The sequence below is a fragment of the Sardina pilchardus genome, chromosome 1 (assembly GCF_963854185.1).
Source record: "Sardina pilchardus chromosome 1, fSarPil1.1, whole genome shotgun sequence".
NCBI classification, from domain to species: Eukaryota; Metazoa; Chordata; class Actinopteri; order Clupeiformes; family Clupeidae; genus Sardina; species Sardina pilchardus.
This window is the reverse complement of record NC_084994.1, coordinates 5,000,141-5,024,253: the sequence shown is the minus strand read 5'-3', so window position 1 is coordinate 5,024,253 and position 24,113 is coordinate 5,000,141. Positions and strand designations below refer to the sequence as shown.

At 41.4% G+C, this 24,113-nt stretch overlaps 1 protein-coding gene across 1 annotated transcript in view; it reads right to left on the bottom strand.

The window, feature by feature from the left end:
• Positions 1–24,113, bottom strand: part of LOC134081944 (NACHT, LRR and PYD domains-containing protein 3-like) — a 56,558-nt gene that overhangs the window by 12,792 nt on the left and 19,653 nt on the right. The window contains exons 6-8 of the mRNA XM_062537596.1: positions 5,387–5,557; positions 1,910–2,083; positions 536–706 (exon numbers count right to left, since the gene is read on the bottom strand). Coding sequence (XP_062393580.1) covers positions 536–706; positions 1,910–2,083; positions 5,387–5,557 — 516 coding nt within the window. The remainder of the gene's footprint in view (positions 1–535; positions 707–1,909; positions 2,084–5,386; positions 5,558–24,113) is intronic.

Sequence of the window (24,113 nt, the reverse complement as noted above, 5' to 3'; positions counted from 1 at the left end):
GTATGGTTGGACGCTGTCGTAGCCTACGCAAAGACGCACAGACGCACCGTGACTATCACTAATAGACGATCGATCATAATCTCCAAAAGGCAGACATTCTTCTTCAGAATTAGAATAGGTGATTAACAGACCCAATACTTCATCACATGTGAACTTTCTTTCAACATTTGGTGTATTTCTGCTTCAATTTGTGCAAAACTGGTCTGCATCGCTTCCGTGTCATTGCACGTCTTCTGCGTGCAGTTTGTGGTGACGCGGCTACATGGTGAAAACTTTGTGCAGTGAATTTGGGCTTGAATCGAAGCTCTGGATGTCTGGAAACTATTGTGGAGAGTACAAATGCAATTTGTCACCGTACTTGGATCTACCGTCTGTTTTAATCAGTGTTGTTGTTTATCGCGATTAAAAATACCCTCAAGGGCAGAATAACATTATTATTTTGACATCAAGTTGCGGGCCAGACCTGGGCCGGATGTGGCCCGTGGGCCGGGAGTTTGAGGCCCCTGCTTTAGATGATAATAAAATGTATACCCACCTTAATGTGTGTATTTTGCAGTTAAAACTGGACAGTCCTTTAGAGAGAAGCTGAACTCCAGAATCCCCCAGATCATTGTGATTCAAGTCCAGCTGTAGCAGTGAGTTTGGTGATTGTAGAACTGAAGAAACAATCTCACAGGACTTATCTGTAAGTTTACAGTCAGCAAATCTGCAACAACATTTGACAGGATTATGACAGAAGAACTCTACATATTATGCAATGTTACTTCAAATTGACTAAATTCAGTGAAATGCACAGGGAATGATACCAGTGTAAACAGTGTAGTTAATGCTGCATTTAGATTAGTTGATTATTGATTGATTCATGATTAATTTGTTCCCTGTGGTGAGGACTACAGAATCCTTCTGAAGTAACAGTAATTAGTCACATACTGTGGCCCACTTTTTAAAGGAGCATTTCACCCATTTGCATTAAAGGAACACTTCAACGTATTTTCATATTAAACTACGTTATCCGCTTAATTAAGACGAGTTGATACATACCTCTCACGTTTCAATGCGTGCACTCACTGGCTCTGGTGCGCGGCGCAACTTTGATAGCACTTAGCTAGCCCAAAGCATTCATTAGGATCCAAACAGAGATGAAGTTAGAAGTGACCAAACACCTCCATGTTTTCCCTATTAAAATACAGTTACACGAGTAGTCACACAACCAAGTATGGTGAGACAAAATAAAACGTGGTGGATTTCTACGCAGGTAAGAGGGATAACTATATTGTGTGGCGCAGTAATATCCTCACTCTTACACTTTCAGTTTCACTTTGGAGTGAGGATATTACTGCGCAGAGTCTAAGTGCTCCCAATATTATTCCGCCACACAATATAGTTATCCCTTTTACCTGCTTAGAAATGCACCACGTTTTATTTTGTCTCACCATGCTTGGTTGTATGACTACTCGTGTAACTGTATTTTAATAGGGAAAACATGGACATGAGTTGAGCCGCGCACCAGAGCCAGTGAGTGCACACATTGAAACGTGAGAGGTATGTATCAACTCGTCTTAATTAAGCGAATAACATAGTTTAATATGAAAAAATGGTGAAGTGTTCCTTTAAGCTTTATGTTGTTAGAAACCCAGTCATACTTTTAAATAGCCATGCATAATTCCCTCATTTTCATCTGAGACGGGAGAAAAAAGCGAAAAATGTTTGTTTGGCTCATGTGAATGAAAGCCAACAACTCCCAAAAATCATTTCACTCAAGCATTGGGTATAAAATAGAGACGTGGTTAGCATCACTGTAAGCCAGTCGGTGATAATGCAAATAAATGGTCTTGCTTGAAATGCCACTAATAAATGTAATTTTGCGCTCAATCACATCTTGATGTTTCTGGTTCTCTAGAGTACATACTGAAGTGCTTCAACTTTGCGATGAGGATCCTCTAGTGTAGCAGATAACAGTTTCTGTGCTGATTCTCCAGGATGATTGTTGCTCACATCCAGCTCTTTCACACATGAGGGGTTTAACATCAGAGTGAGAGCCAGACAAACATAACCTTCATCTGAGATACCACAGTTACTGAGCCTGAGAGAGAGAGAGAGAGAGAGAGAAATTAGCAAGTGAGAGTAAATGGCCACCATTCTGGATTATCCCTTACATCTACAGGCTCTCCTCAAGGTTGCCTTTTATCTCCTCTCCTGTACATCCTCTACGCAGACGACTGCCGTTCCAAAACTGACAGTTGCCACATCCTTAAGTTTGCTGAGCCTGCTGGAGGCCAATGAATCGTCACATGGCCCCATTATGGATTATTTTATAAATTGGTGTCAGGACGCAATGCTAGAACTGAATGTGTCTAAAACTAAGGACATGTGTACTGATTTTAGACACAAAGCCTGCAACCCCACCACAACCAAGATAAATGGACTGGACATTGACATTGTTCATCAGTACAAATATCTGGGTTCCATTGTTGATGACAAACTGACTTTTAACAGTAACACAGACATGGTGTGCAAGAAGGGTCAGCAGCGCTTATATTGTCTTAGGAAGTTGGCAAGGTTTCAGGTCCCTAATATGTTTTATAGATCCTTCATAGAATCCATACTCACCTTTTCTGCTATCTGCTGGTCAGGCTTGTGCACAATTCCGAATTTTAGAATTTGCCTCAATTCAATTCATGAGTTGGAATTTGAATTGAATTGGCCCCACCCCACATGAAGTTCAATTTGAATTTGAATTGGAATGACAGGAAGTGGAATTCAATTCATGGCAATTCAAAACAAATTCCACAATCACATAGCAGGGTCATTCCACGGCAAATCAACCAGAGCCCACGCACTTGCGTCTCAAAAAAATCTGAAAAAAATACCATGTGCACCTATGTTTCCCAGGAGACACTCTGTAAAATGTTTTTGTGCTAAGATCAATACAAAATGCACCATTGAGATTTATTGAGAGATATGCTTTGTATAGAGTAACCACTGGGTGCCACTAAAATCACTGAATCACTGAAATTGCAGGGGTGGGGACAAAACATATTGATCTCAATGGTGCATTTTGTCCACGTTTAGGGTGGAAAATGAAAAAGAAAGATTTGCATAAGACAAGTCAAATTGGTGTTTTTAAAAAGAAGAGGTAATGCAGATTAAAGAAAAAAATATTTTAAAAATCTTCGTATATTCCCACAAGGTGTTAGGGTGCTCTGAATATGAGATCTAAAATTATTTTTCAAACTTGTGAGGTCTGCTGTTCAGCCCCTGATGGATTTTCTTTTCTTTTCATTGCTTTTTCGGAGAGTGTTTCTACTGATCTTAATAAGGGGGGGGGGGGGAATCAAGAGCCTATGTTGAGTAAAAATGTGTGTTCTGTAAGCCTAAACAGAGCCCAGCCAAGAACTCCAAAAACATTTTTATCAACTTTAAGGGACTGCTATGACCATGGAGGATCATCCAGACTACTCGTGGTGATTTGACTGCATACTATTCCTATTTATGCACCAGCCTGCAACATTTGAGCCTCCTACAGATTCTAGTTCTTGAGCAATGAGCTTGGGAACTTTGACAAAAAAAAGAGGCAGAACAAATTTGACACCCCCCTCCCCCCGCAAAACTGTCTGTTACTTGAAAAGTGTTGATCTTAGCACAAAAACATTTTACAGAGTATCTCCTGAGTAACATAGGCACGCATGGTATTTTTTTCAGATTTTTTTGAGACGCAAGTGCGTGTGCTCTGGTTGATTTGGCGTGGAATAACCCAGCAGGAAGAATGTGTTGAATCTCACATACATTCAGTTCAGGGAAAATTACATTGAAAATGTAATTGATTACTGTTTTCAATTATAAGTGGTGTGTTTTATTGAAATCATATCTGACATATTTTGTGAAACTTAATTGTTAAACAATACACTGCAAAAAAGGGTGATTACTTAAATTTAAACTTTTTACAGCCTCAAATTATATTCCTTTTCTTTTGCTAGTAAATGTCCTGGACTTTTTGCCTTTACTCAGAAAGGACAGTGCAGATAGACAGGAAGCGAGTGGGCGAGTGAAAGAGATGTGATATGGCCGCAGGTGGTATTTGAACCGGGTCCCCAAGGATACTTGGACAAGTTCATGGTCCTACTGCTGTAGCCTGTTGCGCCACAGTGCCACAGCTTGTGACGAGCCTAGATCACGTGTATTTAAAGTTGTTACAGCCTCAGAATAAGTTAAATATAAATATAAGCATAGACTGCTGTTTTCTAAGATGATCTTAAATTAAGGCAACTTTTCTTGTTACATAAAACAAGCTTTATTTTGATGAGAATTTGAGGGAGAGATATAAAAGATCTCATTTGAACAGTATTTACTGCATTTTAAGTTTTCATGCCTATTTGAGACAAAACATATATGGTTGTGCTTGATTTAAGATAGTGTAAAGTTGAACACTTACAGTAAGAAATTCACTCTTAAAACAATATAAATTATCTAAAACTTCTAATCTCTTTTTTTTTTTATCTTGATAAGAATCAAATAATTTGCAGTGTACCCTTAAATTATGTATGTGAATTTGTTTGAATTTCATTGAATTTCAATTCTACTTCCCTTAATTCAAATTCGAATTGTAATTCTGCATCCTGTTTTTGACCTCAATTCAAATTCAATTCAAACTCGAGAATTGAATTGGAATTTAGGAGTCATTCTCAATTCAATTCTGAATTTTGCACAAGCCTGCACTGCTGGTATGCTCTTCTCAGTGTGAAAAACAAAAATGCCATATCTAAGATTATCAAGGTAAGCAGTAAAGTAATCGGTGTTCAACAGAAAAGCTTGACTGCTTTATATGAAGAACAGGCAATTAGGAAGGCTGAGTCTATTTTGGATAATTACACCCATCCTCTGCACAGTGAATTTCAGCTTTTGCCCTCTGGCTCCCGTTTTAAATATCACCAGCCAGGACAAACAGATACAAGCACTCTTTTATACCCTCCGCTGTTCAACTGCTTAACTCCATTAAGAAACGCAGATAGCCATATGCAGGCTGTGTATTTATTTATTTCTGGGCTTATCTTTTACACTGTGCATCTCACTTCCCCATAGCATTTTATCTGTTTTGTGTATTTATTTATTTATTTTTATAAATGTCCTGTGGAAGTGTGTTAGTGTATGTGTATATGGAAGTGTATGTGTGTGTGCTACTGCTGCAAAACAATTGCCCAAGCTGGGACAAATAAAAACTACTTGTCTTGACTTGAAATTACTCATTATAAAACCATGTTAAAACAGTAAACCCTCAGGATTCAGTCTGTTGCTGAACTGAAATAATATTTAATAACATCAACCATAACAAAACCATAACTTGTGGTGCATAGTCCTAACATTTCACAAAGGCATGTCTAACACCAACCTTAACGTCTGTAGTTTGCAGTTATGACTATACAGTCCCTTAGAGAGAAGATGGACTCCAGAATCTCCCAGGTCATTGTGACTCAGGTCCAGCTCTATCAGGAAGTTTGGTGACTGTAGAACAGTAGCCACAATTCCACAGGAGTTCTCTGAGAGTTTGGATTCAGCAAGTCTGCATAACAACATGAGAAAAGATATTGCAGATGGATAAAATAAATGAAAAGGATACTGTTTACAATGTGCCCCAATTAATGAGCATAGAGGTTCACATGCATATTATTCCCATGAACACACTCTAGCCGCTTTCAGACAGACGTGTATTTCTTTAATGTTCATGAACATTTTACGGTAGTTTTTTTTTCTGTTTTGCTGTCTGAATGCATATGTCCGCATATCTACTACCGTAACTTTTCCTGCTGCCAACCTAGTCATGTTTCCGTAATGTTGCCGCCACAGCTGCTATGTGAATGCAATCGCGGAAAAAGATCGCACTTGTCAGTGATGATCAAGGGAAGTATTACGTGTATTTAAAGTGCCCGATATCACTGAACAGTTAGCCTACATCTCTCTAACACGCTGCAGATCTGTTTCGACCTAACTCTGACCGTCATACGGTCAAAAAAGGGATAGTGACGGTCATCCCTCGGTCTCACAGATCCATAGTTACCTTCGTAACCTACGGTAATGCAGCAAGGCTACTCCCGGTGTGAAAGCTAAACTCCCATGCACAGCTGACAGCGCGGCCGCATTTATTAGGCGTCATTATCTGTCCAGCGAACTATGGCGCATATATGCCTCATGTCTGAATGTCCGCTACCGTCAGAAATGCGGCAGGCAATTATCGCAAAATGTGTGCAAAACCTGTCTGAAAAAGGCTACATACACAGATTTGTAATGTTATAAGGGGACAATCGTATGCATATGAGTAACATATTAACCCCTCCATGCATGCACTATGCCTAGATTTTTTTAAAAGATCGTGTTAAGGTTTTCTTATTCAAATTTGACCTAAACTGGAAATCTATTTAAAATGTTTCCAAAAGTTATTTTTTTTAATTTAGAATATTGAATTGTCCACGTATGTGCACACACTAAGGCTTAGTTCACACTGGCAGTCGAAATCGGATGTCCTGCATATCCGATCAGAACCTGATCTTTCTGACTGACTGTTCTCATTGCATATTGCAAGTGAACACATCCGATCACATCCGATCTTGGCATGCAATGCTCAGATCCGATATAAATTAAACACACCTGGATTCATTAGGTAGAGTTGTACACAACCAAGTCGTCATGGATGAAAGTGGATTTATTTTTTATATTTTCCAACTTATTATTCGTAGCCACGGCGCAAATACCTCGTCACCCTTTACGTTATAGTTTTCCATGTTTCACCATAACATTTTGACTTGAGTCTGACGTTGGTTTTTGTTTTGCTAGTAGCCCTGGCGCACGCGCTGAATCAATCAATCAATCAATCACTTCCGTCACTCAGAATTACGTTGCAATTGTTTGTCGCAGTGCAAATGACCAAAGGGGCACGTTGAAATCCTATTCAAGTGGTTCGACTGTTCAGATTGAGTCATATCCGATAGTAAGTGATATTGAAACCACATCCGTATGTGGTGCGAATCAGCATTGGAAAAATCGCATTTCATGCGGTTTTGTGCCGTTCAGACTACCCAAAATTCAAGCTAGATACAATCCAGATAAGCAAAACATCTTTTTTAAGATTAATTAAGCCTAACAAAGAGGTAAGATGAGATATAAACCACCAATGACATATACAGTAACTACAGTGCTTATAGAAAGTCATCATACCCTTCTGAAATAGTTACTTTTTTTTGTCGTACAGCCTGAAATAAAAAAAATCCAGTTTTATTTACAAATTTAGCTGTACATCATCAAAATAATGAAAATTAATAAAACATTTATAACTAGAATAACAGGGTTAGAAAAGTCATCATACCCCTGACTTAATACTTTGTAGAGCTTCATTTTCCTTTCAATACAGCTGTCAATCTGTTTGGATATGTCTCTATTATAGCTTTGCACACCTAGATTGGGGAATATTTGCCCAATCTTCCATGCAGAATTGTTCAAATTCAGTCAAATTCTGTAGGGAACGGCAATGGACTGCTCTCTTCAAGTCAATCCACAGATTTTCCTATAGGATTTAAATCAGGGCTCTACTCAAGCTGGGCTGTAGGCTACGCTTAGCTTTTTCACTAGGAGCATAGGTGCTCCTAAATGAAAAAATTTAGGAGCACAAAAAAAAAATTAGGAGCACTATGAAATTTCATTGAAAACCTTATTGCCTTAAGCAGGATACAGATCATTCACAGCAGTGGCAATCCTAGTCTCTGCTCAAACCCTTCCTACACAGAGAAAATGGCTTGTCTGGTTTCTATTTCATATTTTGAATTCAGAATTTGTATGTTTTGTTAACAATTCATAGCATTATAGGATCTGCATAATACTTACAGCTTAAAATTCAAAGTAATTTGAATACTTCATATTGATTACACTTGTCTTTAATGATATTACAGGGGTGGTGTGTAGGACTAATTGAGTGCCTGTCACTTTAAGAAGTACCGCAGCCTACGTGAACATAATTAGGTTTCATTCTTTGGGATTAGGAAAATAGTCACGCATAGTTCAAGGATACATGTTTTCATTAAATAACATGAATGTAAAGACAAATATTTCCGGTGTAATAGAAAAGATGAGTGTCCAGCAATGTTAACTTCAATGATTTAGGTAGCCTACCGTGGCATGGCATTGTGAGTTGTCAGTTCACTTTTACCTTGGTCATGTTTAATTGGCTGGGTGCTTAACTTACTCTGCCATGACTTGTCTTGGAGTTTGGTAGCCTATGGGCTCTATTATCAGGATCAACTGGGCATTGTCGCAAGTCACTCGCGCTAGTTTCTTTGGGGGCGGTCCTAGCGCAAAAGGCTATAATGACAGCTTGAAAAGTGAACATTGCGCTCAGCGCAAAGTGAAAAGGGGTTGTCTTAATTTAGTTAATTAGTCGTGGGTGTCTTTTGGGCTTAGCATGCTATAAACCAATTAGATTTCACACTCTCATTCCCTTTAAAAGCCTGGCGCATTGTTCAATGGTCTGTTGGTATTATCATGGCGGAGTTACCTGGGCGTGTACTCCAGAAGAGACCGACTTGCTCGTGCGTGAGGCATGGGCGGCGCGTAATGGAGGCTTGGGAAGGCTTCCTAAGCCTTCCCAACTTTTATGCTGGGAAATTGTGAAAATAATGTACATGATGTGTGAATATTGTTTTCTAACACGGATACTTCCGGTCCTTGATGATGATTGGCTGAATCGCGTTCGATGCTGTTATAAAATCCAACACAAACATACACCTTGACCGCATTTCGTTAATGCACTACCACAACTTGCACAAAAGTTAAAGTGGCTGCGTGTCGATGTTGCATGGCAACCATTCCTATGGAATAAATATTTATTGGCGGAAGAATGATTATCTTTGAATACATCGACATATAGTTACCGTTTTAGAAAAGCAATAAGTCACTCTAGTCCATAGTTTAGGCTACACTGATTTTAGAACAGCTAAGGGGGGTTTTAGGCACTTGCTTACGGTCTCTCGGGGCTTATGACTTAAATAGATTATTTCAGAATGAACGCAGCAGCCGCAGCAGTAGTCAGAAGCTAGTTCTCACTATTGATCATTATCATTATTACATTTCCCTTGTGTGTGTGTGTATTCACACCAAATTGGCATGCCATGCCGTACCCACCCAATATGCACAGCATCCCATTAGCTGCCAGCCATCAGGCTATTTACAATCTTCTATTTTAAGAAAAAGTCAGTCAACACGTTATCAAAATTAATTATGCGCTATAGAGCTATATCCACGCGCACACATTTCGTCTGAACAGGAGAGATTACGCACGCGCGCAACTAGGCTACGTGTTGTTTTCTTTTACTCCGCTATCAGCACACAATGTGAAGCTAATTCACTAACTCAATAGCCTACTCATCATGGATATCGCAAGTTCTTTAAACAAACAAAACAGAAAGGATGGAGGATGGAGGCAGCTAGAGAAGTTATTCCAGATGAGCAATAACAAGGTAGACAGTTGCCAGAACACTACAGCTGTTTAATGCCAGACGTTAAAGGTATGCTAGAACAAAACTAACTGAAGGTAACTTAGCCATAGGGCTGTGTAATGTTGTCTAAATGAGCAGGTCACTGTTAGACGTTATTATTGTATTATTGCATGTGGATGTTGTTATGCTATGTATGCTACTTTTTGCTGACCAATACACAAACCTAAAACCGAGAAACGGACAAATATTATTTAATTATATTTGGGCTGCGCGCGCTCCTGCTGATGAAAGAAGTGCGCACTGTGCACTCTTCCATATCCCCAAGCCTCATGCGCTCATATAATAGCCTTTCAGCTATGCGCGAGTGATTTCCGACTAGGTTTTTCCTGGTCAGTGGCGCACTTACTTTCTTCATCCATATATTAGCGACTGGCGAGCTTTGTGCCGGACCACACCTCTTCTCTTCACTGACACGCCCGTTAGGGCGCAATATCATCTCCCATTTAGAGAACGTACATTTGCGCTGGAAAAATGAAGGATGCGCTCGCAGAGAATAATAATTAAAGGTTGCGCCAGTCGTGAAAGCTCATTGCCCGGTTGGCATGATAGGGCCCAATATCTGTTATATCCAATGAGTGACAACCAGTGCTCAAAATAAAACGTTACGGTATTCTCCTGATGACGTTAGTGGAATGGATTTAATGTGAACGTAGCCATAAAAAGACGCAGAGTGGCTATATACAGCGCACATTTGCAATGAAAATGTTCCGCCTTATAAGTAGATACACCGAATCGTGGTTAAATACATCATTTAGACAACAGAATCAGTAGGATACCATTTTTGTTTCATAGACATCTAGCAGGCCTATGTGAAATACAGGCTCTGGGAGGAATTAACGCACGGTTTCCACTAGGGGTGGGAATTGGCAAAAGAATGACAATTCGATACTATTGCGATATTTGGGCCAAAATTCAATATTATTGCGATTCTAAACATATTGCGATACAACAAGTATTGCGATTCGATTCTGCGATATATTGCTATTCATGTCTCTCATATTATTCAAAGGCATTACAAAAAATAAGGAAAATAACACTGTCTTTGTCATGGCGTGGTGCATATCAAGGTCCTTACTATTTGCTTTTTGTTGAAAACGAAATACACCCACACTTTCAAAGTGATGGAGGGTCGTCTATAACAGGTTGTGATTGTGAAGCCATTTTTATTTGAAATTGCCGTTGAATGCACAATAAAACGCCACAACAAGCGCCACCTTGTGAGTGTAATATCTTGAAATTCCCCTTGGGGACTCAAATAAAGGTAAAATAGATAATTAAATTCTATAATTAAGTATTGCGATACTTGAGCTACTAGTATCGATATAATTGCATGCACAAAATATCGCGATACTGAACAGAATCGATTTTTTCCCCCACCACTAGTTTCCACACCGTGTTAAGCCTATCAACCGTAATAATAATAATATTTGAAATGAACAAGGTAATTGTTATAGTCAACAGTTTCATCATGGTTTACTGTTTCACCGGTATTGCTACATAGCCTAGTCACCAACTGATAACGAACAGATTGAAGAAAAAGAAGAATGGTTTTGGAGTGACATTTCTTGCGTGTGTGTGAGAGCGCGAGCTTGATGCTGAAAGCGTCTAGCCAGGTGTGTAAGAGTTGTGAACTCTGAAATTTGTATACAGATGCGCGAATTGTAGGCTAGTACACTTTGATCCACTTGGTGTGGATTCATTTTAGGAGCAAAATGCGAATGAAAGGGTTGAAATCAGTCTTCAATTTAATTGAGGAAAATTATATCACAGTTATTTTTGGTGGAAAACAGAAAAGGAATGCTACAACATTTGTGAAACTGAAATAACTGTCTGACTAATCTCTCCATTTTTGTTTGTTTATGGAAGGGGCTGTCACGTGGAAAGCAAAAGGTAGATAATTTGCGACATACCCAAAATGATGTATGGAAACGGCTCAAAGGCCGATTTTTTTGGCGATACACCAAAACTTATGCGACAGTTCGTTTTAGGGGTGTGTGACATCATCACGCACAGCATTTTGTCGATAAAAAGCATGGAGGTATTATATTAACTGGAGAGAGGGAATAAGTCCCGCCCCCATTAATTTCAATGGCCGATGCTAGGCTAGCTACTTCAGCCAAAAAAGTTTGAAATTGGCCGCAGCCATCTTTGAGAAAATGGCGTTCCATGGGTGTTCATTTCCGTCACCAGCTAGAATGAGCCAATTAGGTTCCACGTTACAACGAGACAACGTAAGGTACATCGTTGATGAAGATTGTAGAGTGAGAGAAGGTGTTCGTGAACGCGCACCTATCGGTAGGCGCAAATGTATTTATTTATTTGAGATTACATTTTGGGATGGTGGTGGAGAAGTTTGCCCCTTGTCTCGAAATCCTATAATGTGATATTCATATGTCATGATATAATAAACATGGCGAGTCAATATTGAGCAAGAATTCACGTTAGCATATACACAAATAAATATGATCCCCACAGTAAATGCATTGAACTGTCTGTGCCTAGGATGTGCGTGTAACCCTCATGAAATTAGGGCTACTAATTTAAATGCAATGACAAGTAACTTCCTATAGAGGGCGCTCTATGTGTTGGAAGACTAGAGCGCCATACTAGAAGACATTCTTTTTTACCACCGATATAGTTCCTGCAACGTGCATCTGACCGAGCTCCTGGATTTGCGAATAAATAATTAATCTAATACTCACGAAAAGTCGGTTGTTTACATCTAGCTTTACACATAAGGTTAAAGTCTACCGTAAACTGAACTTTCAGTGAAGAAACATTGTGATTTCATCGAGTTTGCAGTGCATTGGAATCTCCGGTGAGTGAGACACGTTTGGCTAAGTTCTGACTAGCAACTTAGGAAAGATATAATTCAAAACCAATCGGAGTATGAATTAGACTATGCTCAATGTTTGTATGAAACCTTGGTATGCACTATCTTGGTTGATAGAATGTTTAATCTCTGACGAGAATTGAATTGTTTCCTGCCACTTTGATACAAGCCGTATCATTATATTCAGTGTTAGAATATAGCTAACGCCCTAACTAGCTGGCGCAGCATGTTAGCCTGGCCAGCCGAGTCATTGAAAGAGTTGTAAGCCATGCGGGATCCGTGGCGCTTCATTTGTTTACATTTTAGCCTCGCAGTTGATAGTAATAGCGAGTGCTAATAAGTTATAATGCAGATGCATTACGAATGCATATCTTTTGAGTTTCATATGTTTTGAATAAGTTAAATGGTAAAATGTAATTCATGATATTTGAAAAGGTTAAAAATGTATGTTATAGTAAAAAGACAAGTGTATAAAAGATAAGTACATTGGTTAATGATGTTAAAAACATTATAGTAGTTTCATTTATGCAATTCATTGAATTTGTACGGAAAGTACATGCTTATAAGTAATGTATTTGCTTATATTTTCATCAATATTGTTAATTGTGATGTAAGTCATTCATCTCATTGTAGTGTAAGTGCATCCTTAGCTATTGGTTACACAGTACAAGATGTTCTAAGAGAAATAGAAAGAAGTTAATGAGTCTCATGTTAAGAATAGAAGTAGAACACAATTCTTATTATTCTGCACTTTGTGTAGATTGGTTTTTTTGAACGACCAGATCAGAATTGGATCATAGATGGCGAGCCCAGCCCAGTGAGACTGAGGACGATCGTGGAAGCGGTGTGGCCAACCGTACGATTTGTCTCAGAGAACTCCAAGATTGTTCTTTCGTTCATCGACCAGATAAGCTTTTCCACACTGTAGTCAAAATACGCACACACACGTTCAAGGAACTGAACTTTTGGAATCAATATACACTCATTCATACAGGAACTGAACTTTTGGAATCAATATACACTCATTCATACAGGAACTGAACTTTTGGAATCAATACATTTCATGCAAGGACTGAACACATTCCAGTATCTTGAATTCTAAGTTTCCTTTATTTCTATTTTATTTGAAGAGCTCTTCTTTAACATTCAATTGTCTTCTTACACAATTTATTCTCTGTTTGCCATTCAATGTGGTACATTTGCATTGCTGTTGAGGCAATAAAACTGTCTATTGTTCAACTTATTCATTCATTGTTTTGGTTTATGCCTACCCCTCTCTCGAGCCTAGGTTGATGTTTAGTGCTGAATTTACTGGTCCAGGTCTATAAGCGCTACACAAAAAGTGGCGAGCCAGCCAGGAGGGGGTTTTGGACTCATTTCTAGTGAAAAGTTGAACAATTTGACACTTTTATTGCATCCTGTCTGTGTATACTGCTATTGCACACTTTGCATTTTTTTGGTGAAAAGATAGCTTGAAGTATGGATGTAATACAGTCAGAAAATGTGAAGGTGCCTAATTCGCTCTTAGTGAGTGGCTTAACAGGTGTTACGGAAGATAATGATGTAATGGAGTACTTAGCAACCATTGGTTCGGTTGAAAGGGTAATCGAAGTAACTAGTGATGACCCTCAGTTTAAAGACACTGCCATCGTAGAATTCAAAACAGGTGAACCCATCCAGTTGCTTCTTGACGCTTTGCCCTGCAAAAGACCTAGCAGTAATCCAGAAATCATCCATGAAATTCAGCTTCTCTCTGAGTTGTATGTAGCTGATAAAAGTTCTAGCTTGACACAATCTTACTTAGCTGAGCTACAAGATGTGGCTAGATTAAGTGGAACTGACTTTGAGAAGCTTTTGCTAGATGAGCTGGCTAAAATACAGAAGAAAGCTAAAAGTAATCCCACACCTGAACCACCCGCAACCCCAGCCAACCCACTAGCTCCTGAAACTCCTGAATCTCCTACTAAAATAGTCCCTGACCCACCTAACTTACCTGAGCGTGATCCTATCCGAATCACTGTTCCAACAGCCCCCCGTAGGCAACAGACTCTCCACTTAACTCCTGAACTGCTCACCACTCCTGAAATCCAGAAAGTAGTGGTTGAGCATGTCATTAAGAACAGCGATTTTTCTGCTCAATATAATGATCGTGTCAAAGTTAGGCCTTTCTCTGGGAAAACTCCATGCCCATGCTCTGAGTCTGACTATGACACATGGCGTAACAACGTTGAGTTTCTTCTCGCAGATGCTACTGTGTCTGATAAAAACACTGTTCGGAAGATAGTTGAAAGCCTTCTTCCGCCTGCTGCCCACATTGTGAAGCACCTTGGGCCAAAAGCATCTCCTCATGACTACCTTAGTCTTCTCGACTCAGCATACGACACTGTTGATGATGGAGATGAGCTTTTTGCAAAGTTCTTGAACACTAACCAGAACTCAGGCGAGAAACCCTCCAGCTATTTGCAGCGATTGCAGACAGCTTTGAGTAAAGTAGTGAAAAGAGGTGGAATTGCTGCCATTGAATTAGAGCGCCAGCTACTTAAACAGTTCTGTAGAGGGTGCTGGAACAATGCCTTAATTACTAGTCTTCAGCTTGAACAGAAAAAAGTGAATCCACCCTCGTTCACTGAATTGCTTCTTTTACTGCGCACTGAGGAAGACCGGCAAGCCGCTAAGTCCAGCCGGATGAAGCAACACTTGGGCTTCCCTAAAGCCAAAGCTCAGGCAAATGTCCACACAGTAGAAGAGTACGACCCTGACACAGACATAGCAGCCTCTGCAGATAGCGCATCCTCCGCTGAGACGTGCAAACTTGAAAAGCAACTTGCAAAGTTACAAACTCAAATGGCTTCACTGAAAGCATCTATGAATAGCTCACGCGAGACTACTGGTAGGCAAAATAAGAAACTAAAGACCAAAACCAAAGCTTCCACACAGGAAAACCTCTCAGTAGAGCCGATACTCACAAAGAGACCCCGCCCAGGATATTGTTTCAAGTGCGGTGAGGACGGTCACATTGTACCAACCTGCAGCAGCGAGCCAAATCCTGAGTTAGTGGACAAGAAACGTAGAGAGTTAAAACAAAAGCAACAAGCCTGGGACGAGCAGAATGAGCAGCATTTAAACTGAAGTCAGTTCCTGAGGCGGGACTATCAGGGACTGAGAGCAAACCTAAATGTCCCAAAACAAACAGTCAATTTAAAGCATCCATTCAATCACACAGAACAACAGAATACCAACAATTTCCGAAAGGTCTTATTGGACAGAAATGTACAGCTGACATCATGGTGTCAGGAGTGAGTTGCAATTGTCTCCTTGACACCGGGTCTCAAGTGACCACCGTTTCTGCTTCTTTTTATGAGAATAATTTATCAGATCATCCTATTCAGCCAATCGACGGTCTGGATGTTGAAGGTGCTAATGGGCAAAACGTTCCGTACTTGGGCTATGTGCCTATCCGCCTGAAGTTTCCGAAGAACTTTGTTGAGAATGAGCCTGAAGTTTCTACTTTAGCATTAGTTATTCCCGATGTGCGCAGTAGCGGCAGTATACCTGTGTTGATTGGAACAAATGCTCTTGATGTCCTTTATAATGAACACTGTCACGGCAGAAGGCCAAATGACTTGTCGTCTGTCCATGGCTATAGACAAATACTTCGCACACTCCAGTTCCGGAAAGAAGTGAGCTCAACAGGGAGAATTGGGTTGATGACTCTTCAAGGCAAGATGCAGCAAGTAATACCAGCTCAAGAGAGGATCCTCCTTGAAGGATATGTCAAAGTGAACACGAGTAGCGAGCAGTATGTTGTGATTGAACAGCCGACAGCATCTGCTTTACCTGGGGGAATCCTTGTAGAGTGCTGCCTTGTTGCTTTGCCCAAACAGAACCCTCACAAGCTACAGGTATGGGTTAGAAATGAAGCTGAACACGACATAACACTTCCTTCACACTGTGTCATTGCTGAACTCCATACTCCTGAGGCGATATATGACAACTTGCCTGCTTCAAACATGAACACTGACCGTGTGAAATGTTGTGCTGTCACTTCTCAGCCAGTCAGTAAACCTGACCAGTCTGAGCTGAAGTTTGATTTTGGTGATTCACCTCTTCCAAAAGAGTGGAAAGTCAAAATAACACAGAGTCTAAAATCTTATGCTGACGTTTTTGCCCAACACGATCTTGACTTTGGGCATACCTCTAAAGTAAGACATCACATCAACTTAAAAGACGAGAGGCCTTTCAAGCAGAAGTCCCGACCCATTCATCCCAACGATTATGAAGCTGTAAGGAAGCATCTGAAAACCCTTCTTGATGTTGGAGTGATTCGGGAATCGGAGTCTCCTTACTCTTCTCCAATCGTGGTTGTTCGTAAAAAGAATGGAGACGTCCGTCTTTGTATAGACTACAGGAAGCTAAATTCATTGACTGTTCGTGACGCATACGCACTCCCCAACCTTGAAGAAGCCTTTTCCGCTCTTGCTGGATCCAAGTGGTTTTCAGTAATGGATCTCAAGTCTGGTTATTACCAGATTGAGATGGAGGATTGTGATAAGGCTAAGACTGCTTTTGTGTGTCCCTTAGGATTTTATGAATTTAATCGCATGCCTCAAGGCGTTACGAATGCTCCTAGTACCTTTCAAAGGTTAATGGAGAGATGTATGGGCAGTCTTAATCTGAAAGAAGTTTTAGTGTTTCTAGATGATGTAATAGTGTTCTCCAGCACACTAGAGGAACATGAAGCAAGGCTTTTACGAGTTCTTCAGCAATTGAGAGAGTATGGCTTAAAACTTTCTCCATCGAAATGTCATTTCTTTCAGAGCTCAGTGAGTTATTTAGGACATATAGTTTCCAGAAAAGGAGTAGAAACCAATCCTGAGAAGGTCAGTGCTCTCCGCACCTGGCCTAGGCCTCAAACTCTCAAAGACCTCAAATCATTCTTAGGCTTCGCAGGATATTATCGCCGATTTGTGAAGGACTATTCTAAAATAGTCAAACCGTTGAATGACCTCACCAAGGGCTACCCACCCTACAAGAAGGGTAAAAGAACAACGCCCTGCACTGGAGTTTACTTCAATGCCAAAGAACCTTTCGCGAGTCGGTGGACACCTGCCTGCCAAAGAGCTTTTGAAACGGTCATAGAGAAACTCACATCAGCACCCATCCTTGGATTTGCCGATCCGAAACTTCCGTACATTCTCCATACAGATGCGAGCACTTATGGTTTAGGGGCAGCTCTTTACCAGGAACAGGATGGTGACATGCGAGTTATCGCCTATGCGAGTCGAGGGCTTTCGCCCAGTGAGAAACGATATCCAGCCCACAAATTGGAATTCCTCGCCTTAAAGTGGTCTGTTGTGGAAAAATTTCAAGATTATTTATACGGAAATATATTCACAGTGATAACAGACAACAATCCATTGACATACATTTTAAAATCAGCCAAACTTGACGCTGCCAGTTACCGCTGGTTGGCTGCACTTTCCACCTTCGATTTTAACATCAAATATCGCGCTGGAAAATGCAACCAAGATGCTGATGGCCTTTCCAGACGGCCACATGACACTCTGGAAGACGACCATGTTTCTCTTGAGGAGAAGGAGCGGATGAAACAGTTTGCATCTCACCATCTCGCTTCATCTCCTGACCACCAACATTTAACAGCTGACACAGTTCATGCCTTGTATCACCGCCATCTCTTGAGTGAGGCCGATAACAACTTACCTTCCATCACTTTGGTGGAATCCCTGGCTATTCATGCAGATGCGGTTCCAGATGAGTATGAAGATGCTGGAGCGCTAGGTTGTCCTACCATACCCACCTACAGTGAAGAAGAGCTCCAACATCATCAGCGATCTGATCCAGTCATTGGTCCTGTTGTCGAGCTGTTACAGACTGGAGATGAAGAAAATCCCAACCTCAAATCTGATTCCTTGGAGCTCAAGTTAGTGCTCAAAGAGTTTAAACGACTTGAGCTGAAAAATGGTCTTCTTTACAGAACCCGCCAGTATGATAATGACATCACTTACCAGTTTGTTGTTCCTTCATCCCTGAGGTCCACCATTCTAAAGTGCCTCCATGATGATATGGGACACATGGGTGTGGAAAGAACTACAGACTTAGTCCGGTCAAGATTCTATTGGCCGAAGATGGCCGTAGATGTTGAGAACAAGATCAAGACATGTGGACGCTGTGTTCGTAGGAAGACACCACCTGAAAGATCAGCTCCTCTCGTGAATATCCAGACGACACGCCCCATGGAATTAGTATGTATGGACTATCTATCTTTAGAGCCTGATAGTCATAATACTAAGGACATCTTAGTAATCACGGATCATTTTACTAAGTATGCGGTCGCCATACCTACAAAAGATCAGAAGGCGACGACAGTTGCGAAGTCACTTTGGGAGCAGTATTTGGTGCATTATGGGTTTCCAGAGCGCCTACTTAGTGATCAGGGGAGGGACTTTGAGTCTCAACTCATAAAAGAGCTCTGTGCCCTTGCTGGTATCACCAAAGTGCGCACCAGTCCTTACCACCCTAGAGGGAACCCAGTCGAACGGTTCAATCGAACTCTTCTTGGTATGTTAGGGACCTTGAGTGACAAGAAGAAAAGTCACTGGCGTGACTATGTGAAACCCCTAACACATTCTTACAACTGTACCAAGAATGAGGTCACTGGGTTTAGCCCATATGAATTGATGTTTGGGCGCCAGCCCAGGCTTCCAGTGGACATTGCATTCTGTCTGCCAGTGAAGAATGGTGCACCTAGGTCTCACTCCCAGTATGTGAGAAACCTGAAAGCACGGCTTGAAGAAAGCTACCAGATTGCCAAAAGGAATTCACAGAAGGTTGCTGAACGAAATAAACGGCGCTTTGACAAGACAGTAAGAGAGTCAACACTAGAAGAAGGTGATCATGTGCTTGTGAGAAACTTGCGGCTGCGAAACAAGCACAAGCTTGCGGATAAATGGGAATCCAGTGTGTATGAAGTTCTGAAACAGATGGGAGACCTACCTGTATACATGGTACAGCCCATAGATGGAGATGGTCCAGTCAGAACTCTTCATAGGGATCTCCTGCTCCCTTGCGGTGATTTCTCTGAACCAGAGGATGTTGAACAGGACCAGCCAAAGGAAAGACGGCCGAGAACTAGACGTAGTCAACCTCAGCCTCTTGAGGAGGACTCTGATTCTGAGGATGACTTACCGTGCTGTCCTGTCCCGTCTGTTGTTCCTGAGGAAAGGTTTGTTCAAGTATATGAAATCCCAAGACCGCAAACCCCTGTGACACCAGCCATGCCGTTGACTTCCCAGCTTCAGGATGAGCCCAATGCAGACCATTCTGTGTTGCCGGCAGAACCTGTTGGAGCACCTCCTGCAGTGGATGAATCAGTGGAACCAGAAGTTATGCTCGAACCAGCTCACACTGACGTGGATACGTTACCTCATGAGACGGATGAAACTCCAGCTGCTGCTGTTGACGACCAAGATACAGATGGTACGGGTTGAGAATGCTCCTTTCTTTCCCGCACATCGGGACTCCCGAAGCATCGGGACTTTAATTAAAACTGCAACCGCAAGGGGGCAACATAAGACCGCCTTAATAAAATGAAGGTTCGGCTCATACCGGAAAACACGGAAAAACCCGAAGACAACGCGCTGGTGACAAGCGGAGAAAAGAGACATCACGCTCGGCATGTCAGATTGCAGTTTCAGAGTTTTCGAATGTTTTACAGCGTACCTCACAGCTGGCTCTCTCACTCGACGTAGCCTATAACTCAGTCAGTCCAGCAGAGATGCCAGAGCAACGTTTTGGTCAATGGAGAGGGAGAGAAATGCTCCGCATATCCGTCTCATTTAATCCGTCTCATTTAATCATTAAAATGAAGGTGATGACTGGCGAAATTATAATCAAACGACGTTTCAATAAACCATTGTTGAAATTAATGAAAATGGTTTTAGAAGCCTTCAATTCAACCTGAAAGACTCGATATAGGCAACCTTAGATTAATTCATTAATTCATTACGGTTACAAGACCGCATTTCCGTGAATAGGCTATTATTGTCAAGGCGAAGACGAAAGAGATGGACAAGATGGACATTTAGGCTACAACATTTATGTTAGGAATAATTAGAAATGTGTAGGCCTATAGGCTATTTTAAAACGGAGGCATGTTCATTTTAACCGGCGACGCTGGGTAGCTTACCCAGCACTTTATCACAGATTTTGTCCCCACCACTTTTGACAACTGAAAATAAAACGTATTTAACAGAAATATCTTTAATAGGCCTACATGCCTATCATGTCACTTTACTTATAACCGTAGGCTACATGATTGGAGAAGATCGCGCATTTTGTAACATTATAACAATGGATGGTCAGATATGCGATAGGGCAGTGAGGGTGATTCATTGTAACCGACTAGTAGGCCTAGGCCTAGCTCCGCAAAAGAAGTTTCTAGCAACTTAGAATATGGATCTCGTTATGCATGTTCATGTTGATTCAGAGATAGACAGACTACCGTGGGCTACTGTGCGTCAATATAACAGCATTTTATCATGTGGTGAATTAATGACTAACGTCAGTTTAACATGTCAGAACTTTTGATCGGCGTTTCAAGTGCATGCCGCGAATAAATGAACTCGACTAACTGAATCCTTTATATTTCTTGGCTAAGTGCGAAGAGATTGACACTCGAACTGTGGCGTAGCCTAACTGGTTGAGGCATCTTAATCATACGTCAGCGACCGGGGTTCAAAACTTACTCTACGATCCTCCGGAACCCATTAACCCTTTGGGCGCCGGGTTTTATTTTGAAAAATACTAGATTTTGATATCTAAATTTCAGAATGCTCTGGCTGGAAAGTGGTTAGAGATGGAGAAAAAGTGTAAATGAGACAAATGTTAGGAATAACCTAAAGTTGATGTTGAGAATAAATTTGCTCATCTAATTTGCATATTATGACGTCATAGGGCGGCGGCCATATTGGATTTTGTAATTTTCAGGAAATACCTGATATTTTGAAAGAGAGTTGAACTTATTTCATCAAATTCAACCTCTCAATCTATTTGTTATGCTGTCCACATATGAAATGAACAGGAAAAAGTAAATTGTAAGCCAACAGTGGTAAACTAGAACTATTACTATACCACAACACTCAAACACAAAAACGGAAAAATAAGTATTTTCTCTCTCTCTCTCTCCACCACCTGGAGGACATTTTTATTTTCTTTTTTCTTCTCTTCTTCACTATTATTATCATTATAATCATTATAATCATTATAATATGATAATAATAATAACAGTAACTATTTTTTAGCTGCAGAGGCCTAATCAGTGCCCATCTATCCACATAAACATTTGTAGTATAGAGTGTGCAACATGTAATTGCAAAGTAAAGCACAGAGACAATAAGAGCAATATTGAGGTGCCCTCAGAACTATTGCCAAACTGCAAAACTCATGTAAGCAGTAAAACAGGTCAATGATTGGGCGCACCTTGAACAGCCTATCATAACCTGGCTGGCCCCTCTCGACAGAGTCATCATTATAGGCAAAGTGGGAAAAAAGACTGAAGAAAGAATGATTTCAAATTTGTTCCTACACATCACTTACACTTACACATACACATCAAGCCTCTCCCACGCCCACCTCTCCTATTCATGGGTTTCATCAGGTCCCTTTCCACAGGTGTAGTAATCAAGCACCATGCAGTCTGCATTGATAATCAGTGCTTGATTTTATACACCTGTGGAAAGGGACCTGATGAAACCCATGAATTGACACCGCGACCGCGACCGCGAGTGGCTCTGCCTCCTCCGCTTACATTTAGCAATGGGTTGTGACTCTGGGAGCAGAGAAGAACTCGTGTGTGTGTTGTGCTTTGGTAAACACTGCCGGGCACGGAGGCACTGTGACCGGCGTGGTAAAACGAGTGAACACTAACGCTGGTCCCTGCGCTATTCTCACCACTCCTGCCACGTCTAACATCCATGAATACTCTCATCTATGTTGGGCAAAAAGTCGTGTGTGTGTGTTGGTGTGTGTTTGTGCGTCTGTCTGTGTTTGTGCTTGTGCATTTGCCTCGCGTTGTCTAGCATCTCCACGTTGCGCAACGTGGCTATCAGGCTTCCTAAACGACCGACCGTCATCTCCCAAAGTCAGATATTCTCCTTCAGAATCAGAATCGGCGAAACACTTCGACCATGTCTCCCCCTGTGATCACCACTGGAGCTGGGAGCGGAGATGAACTCGTGTTTGTTATGCTTCGTAAACACTGCCGCGCATGGAGGCACTGTGGCCGGCGTGGTAAAACGAGTGAACACTAACGCGGGTCCCTGCGCTATTCTCAACACTCCTGCCACGTCTAACACATCCATGAATCCTCTCATCTCTGTTGGGCAAAGGGTCGTGTGCGTGTGTGTGTTGTGTCTGTGCTTGTGCTTATGTGCATTTTCCTCGCTTGGCCAAGCATCTCCACGCTGCGTCTTTAGATAGGCAAAGACGCAACGTGGCCATCAGGCTTGCTAAACGACCGACCGTCATCTCCCAAAGTCAAATATTCTCCTTCAGAATCAGCGAAACACTTTGCCCACGTCTCCCATGTGATCAGCACTAGAGCTGGGAGCAGAGATGAACTCGTGCGTGTGCTGTGCTTAGTAAACACTGCCGCGCATGGAGGCACTGTGGCCGTAATGGAAGCTTAGAACGAGTGAACACTAACACATGGTCCCTGCGCTATTCTCACCACTCCTGCACGTCTAACACATCCATGAATACTCTCATCTATGTTGGGCAAAGGGTCGTGTGTGTATGTGTGTGTGTCTGTGTTTGTGTTTGAGCATTTTCCTCGCTTTGCCCAGCATCTCCACAGGTTGTCTTTGCCTAGTAAATTACAAGTGGCTATCAGGCTTGCTAAACGACCGACCGTCATCTCCCAAAGTCAGATTATCTCCTTCAGACTCAGAATCAGCGAAAAGGAGACCTATCACGTCAGTACATGTAAACTTTTTGCTTGTCATCTCGTTTAAAATCGTGCTAAATCCTGTAATACCGCTTCAGCTAACTAGCTCCGTGGCTAACTATCTCCGGTTTCTCATCAACAACTTTGAGTGGGATTTCCTCGAACATTTTGCATTGAAACATGACGTCATTGTGCTCTCGGGTCGAAGTATGGGATGTCTGCCAACTAGTGGTGGGGAGTATATATGAGATTTAGCACTCTACTCGGAGAAAACCGCTGTTTTATTCAGTAATGCGTGATGTCGCAATGTGGCGACTTTGGCGCCTAAAGGGTTAAGACAAGAGGCATTATTTTATTAAAACGTTTTGCGATTTTTTTATGATTGCGATGTCTGCTGAAAAGAAAAGTTAATATGTGAATTCGTGGTTCAGCGCACGCGCACACACACACACACACACACACACACACACACACACACACACACACACACACACACACACACACATTTTTACATTTACATAATAGGGCTCGGGCACACGCCTTGCATTCTAGGAATATCGCCGCCATTTGGTAGCGCACTGAACGTAATATCCATTCATTCAGATGCACAAGACAAGAAGCAGAAATATAGTAGCGATTTATTCTTTTCCTCTTGCGATCGTGGGTTGCACTGTTACACCCCACTACACAGCAACATACTACCAAGAAGGCAAAAACTAAGTAACAGGAACACACTAAAAGGCGGGAGTAAATCCATAGTAATCCATAGTAAACTAAGGAG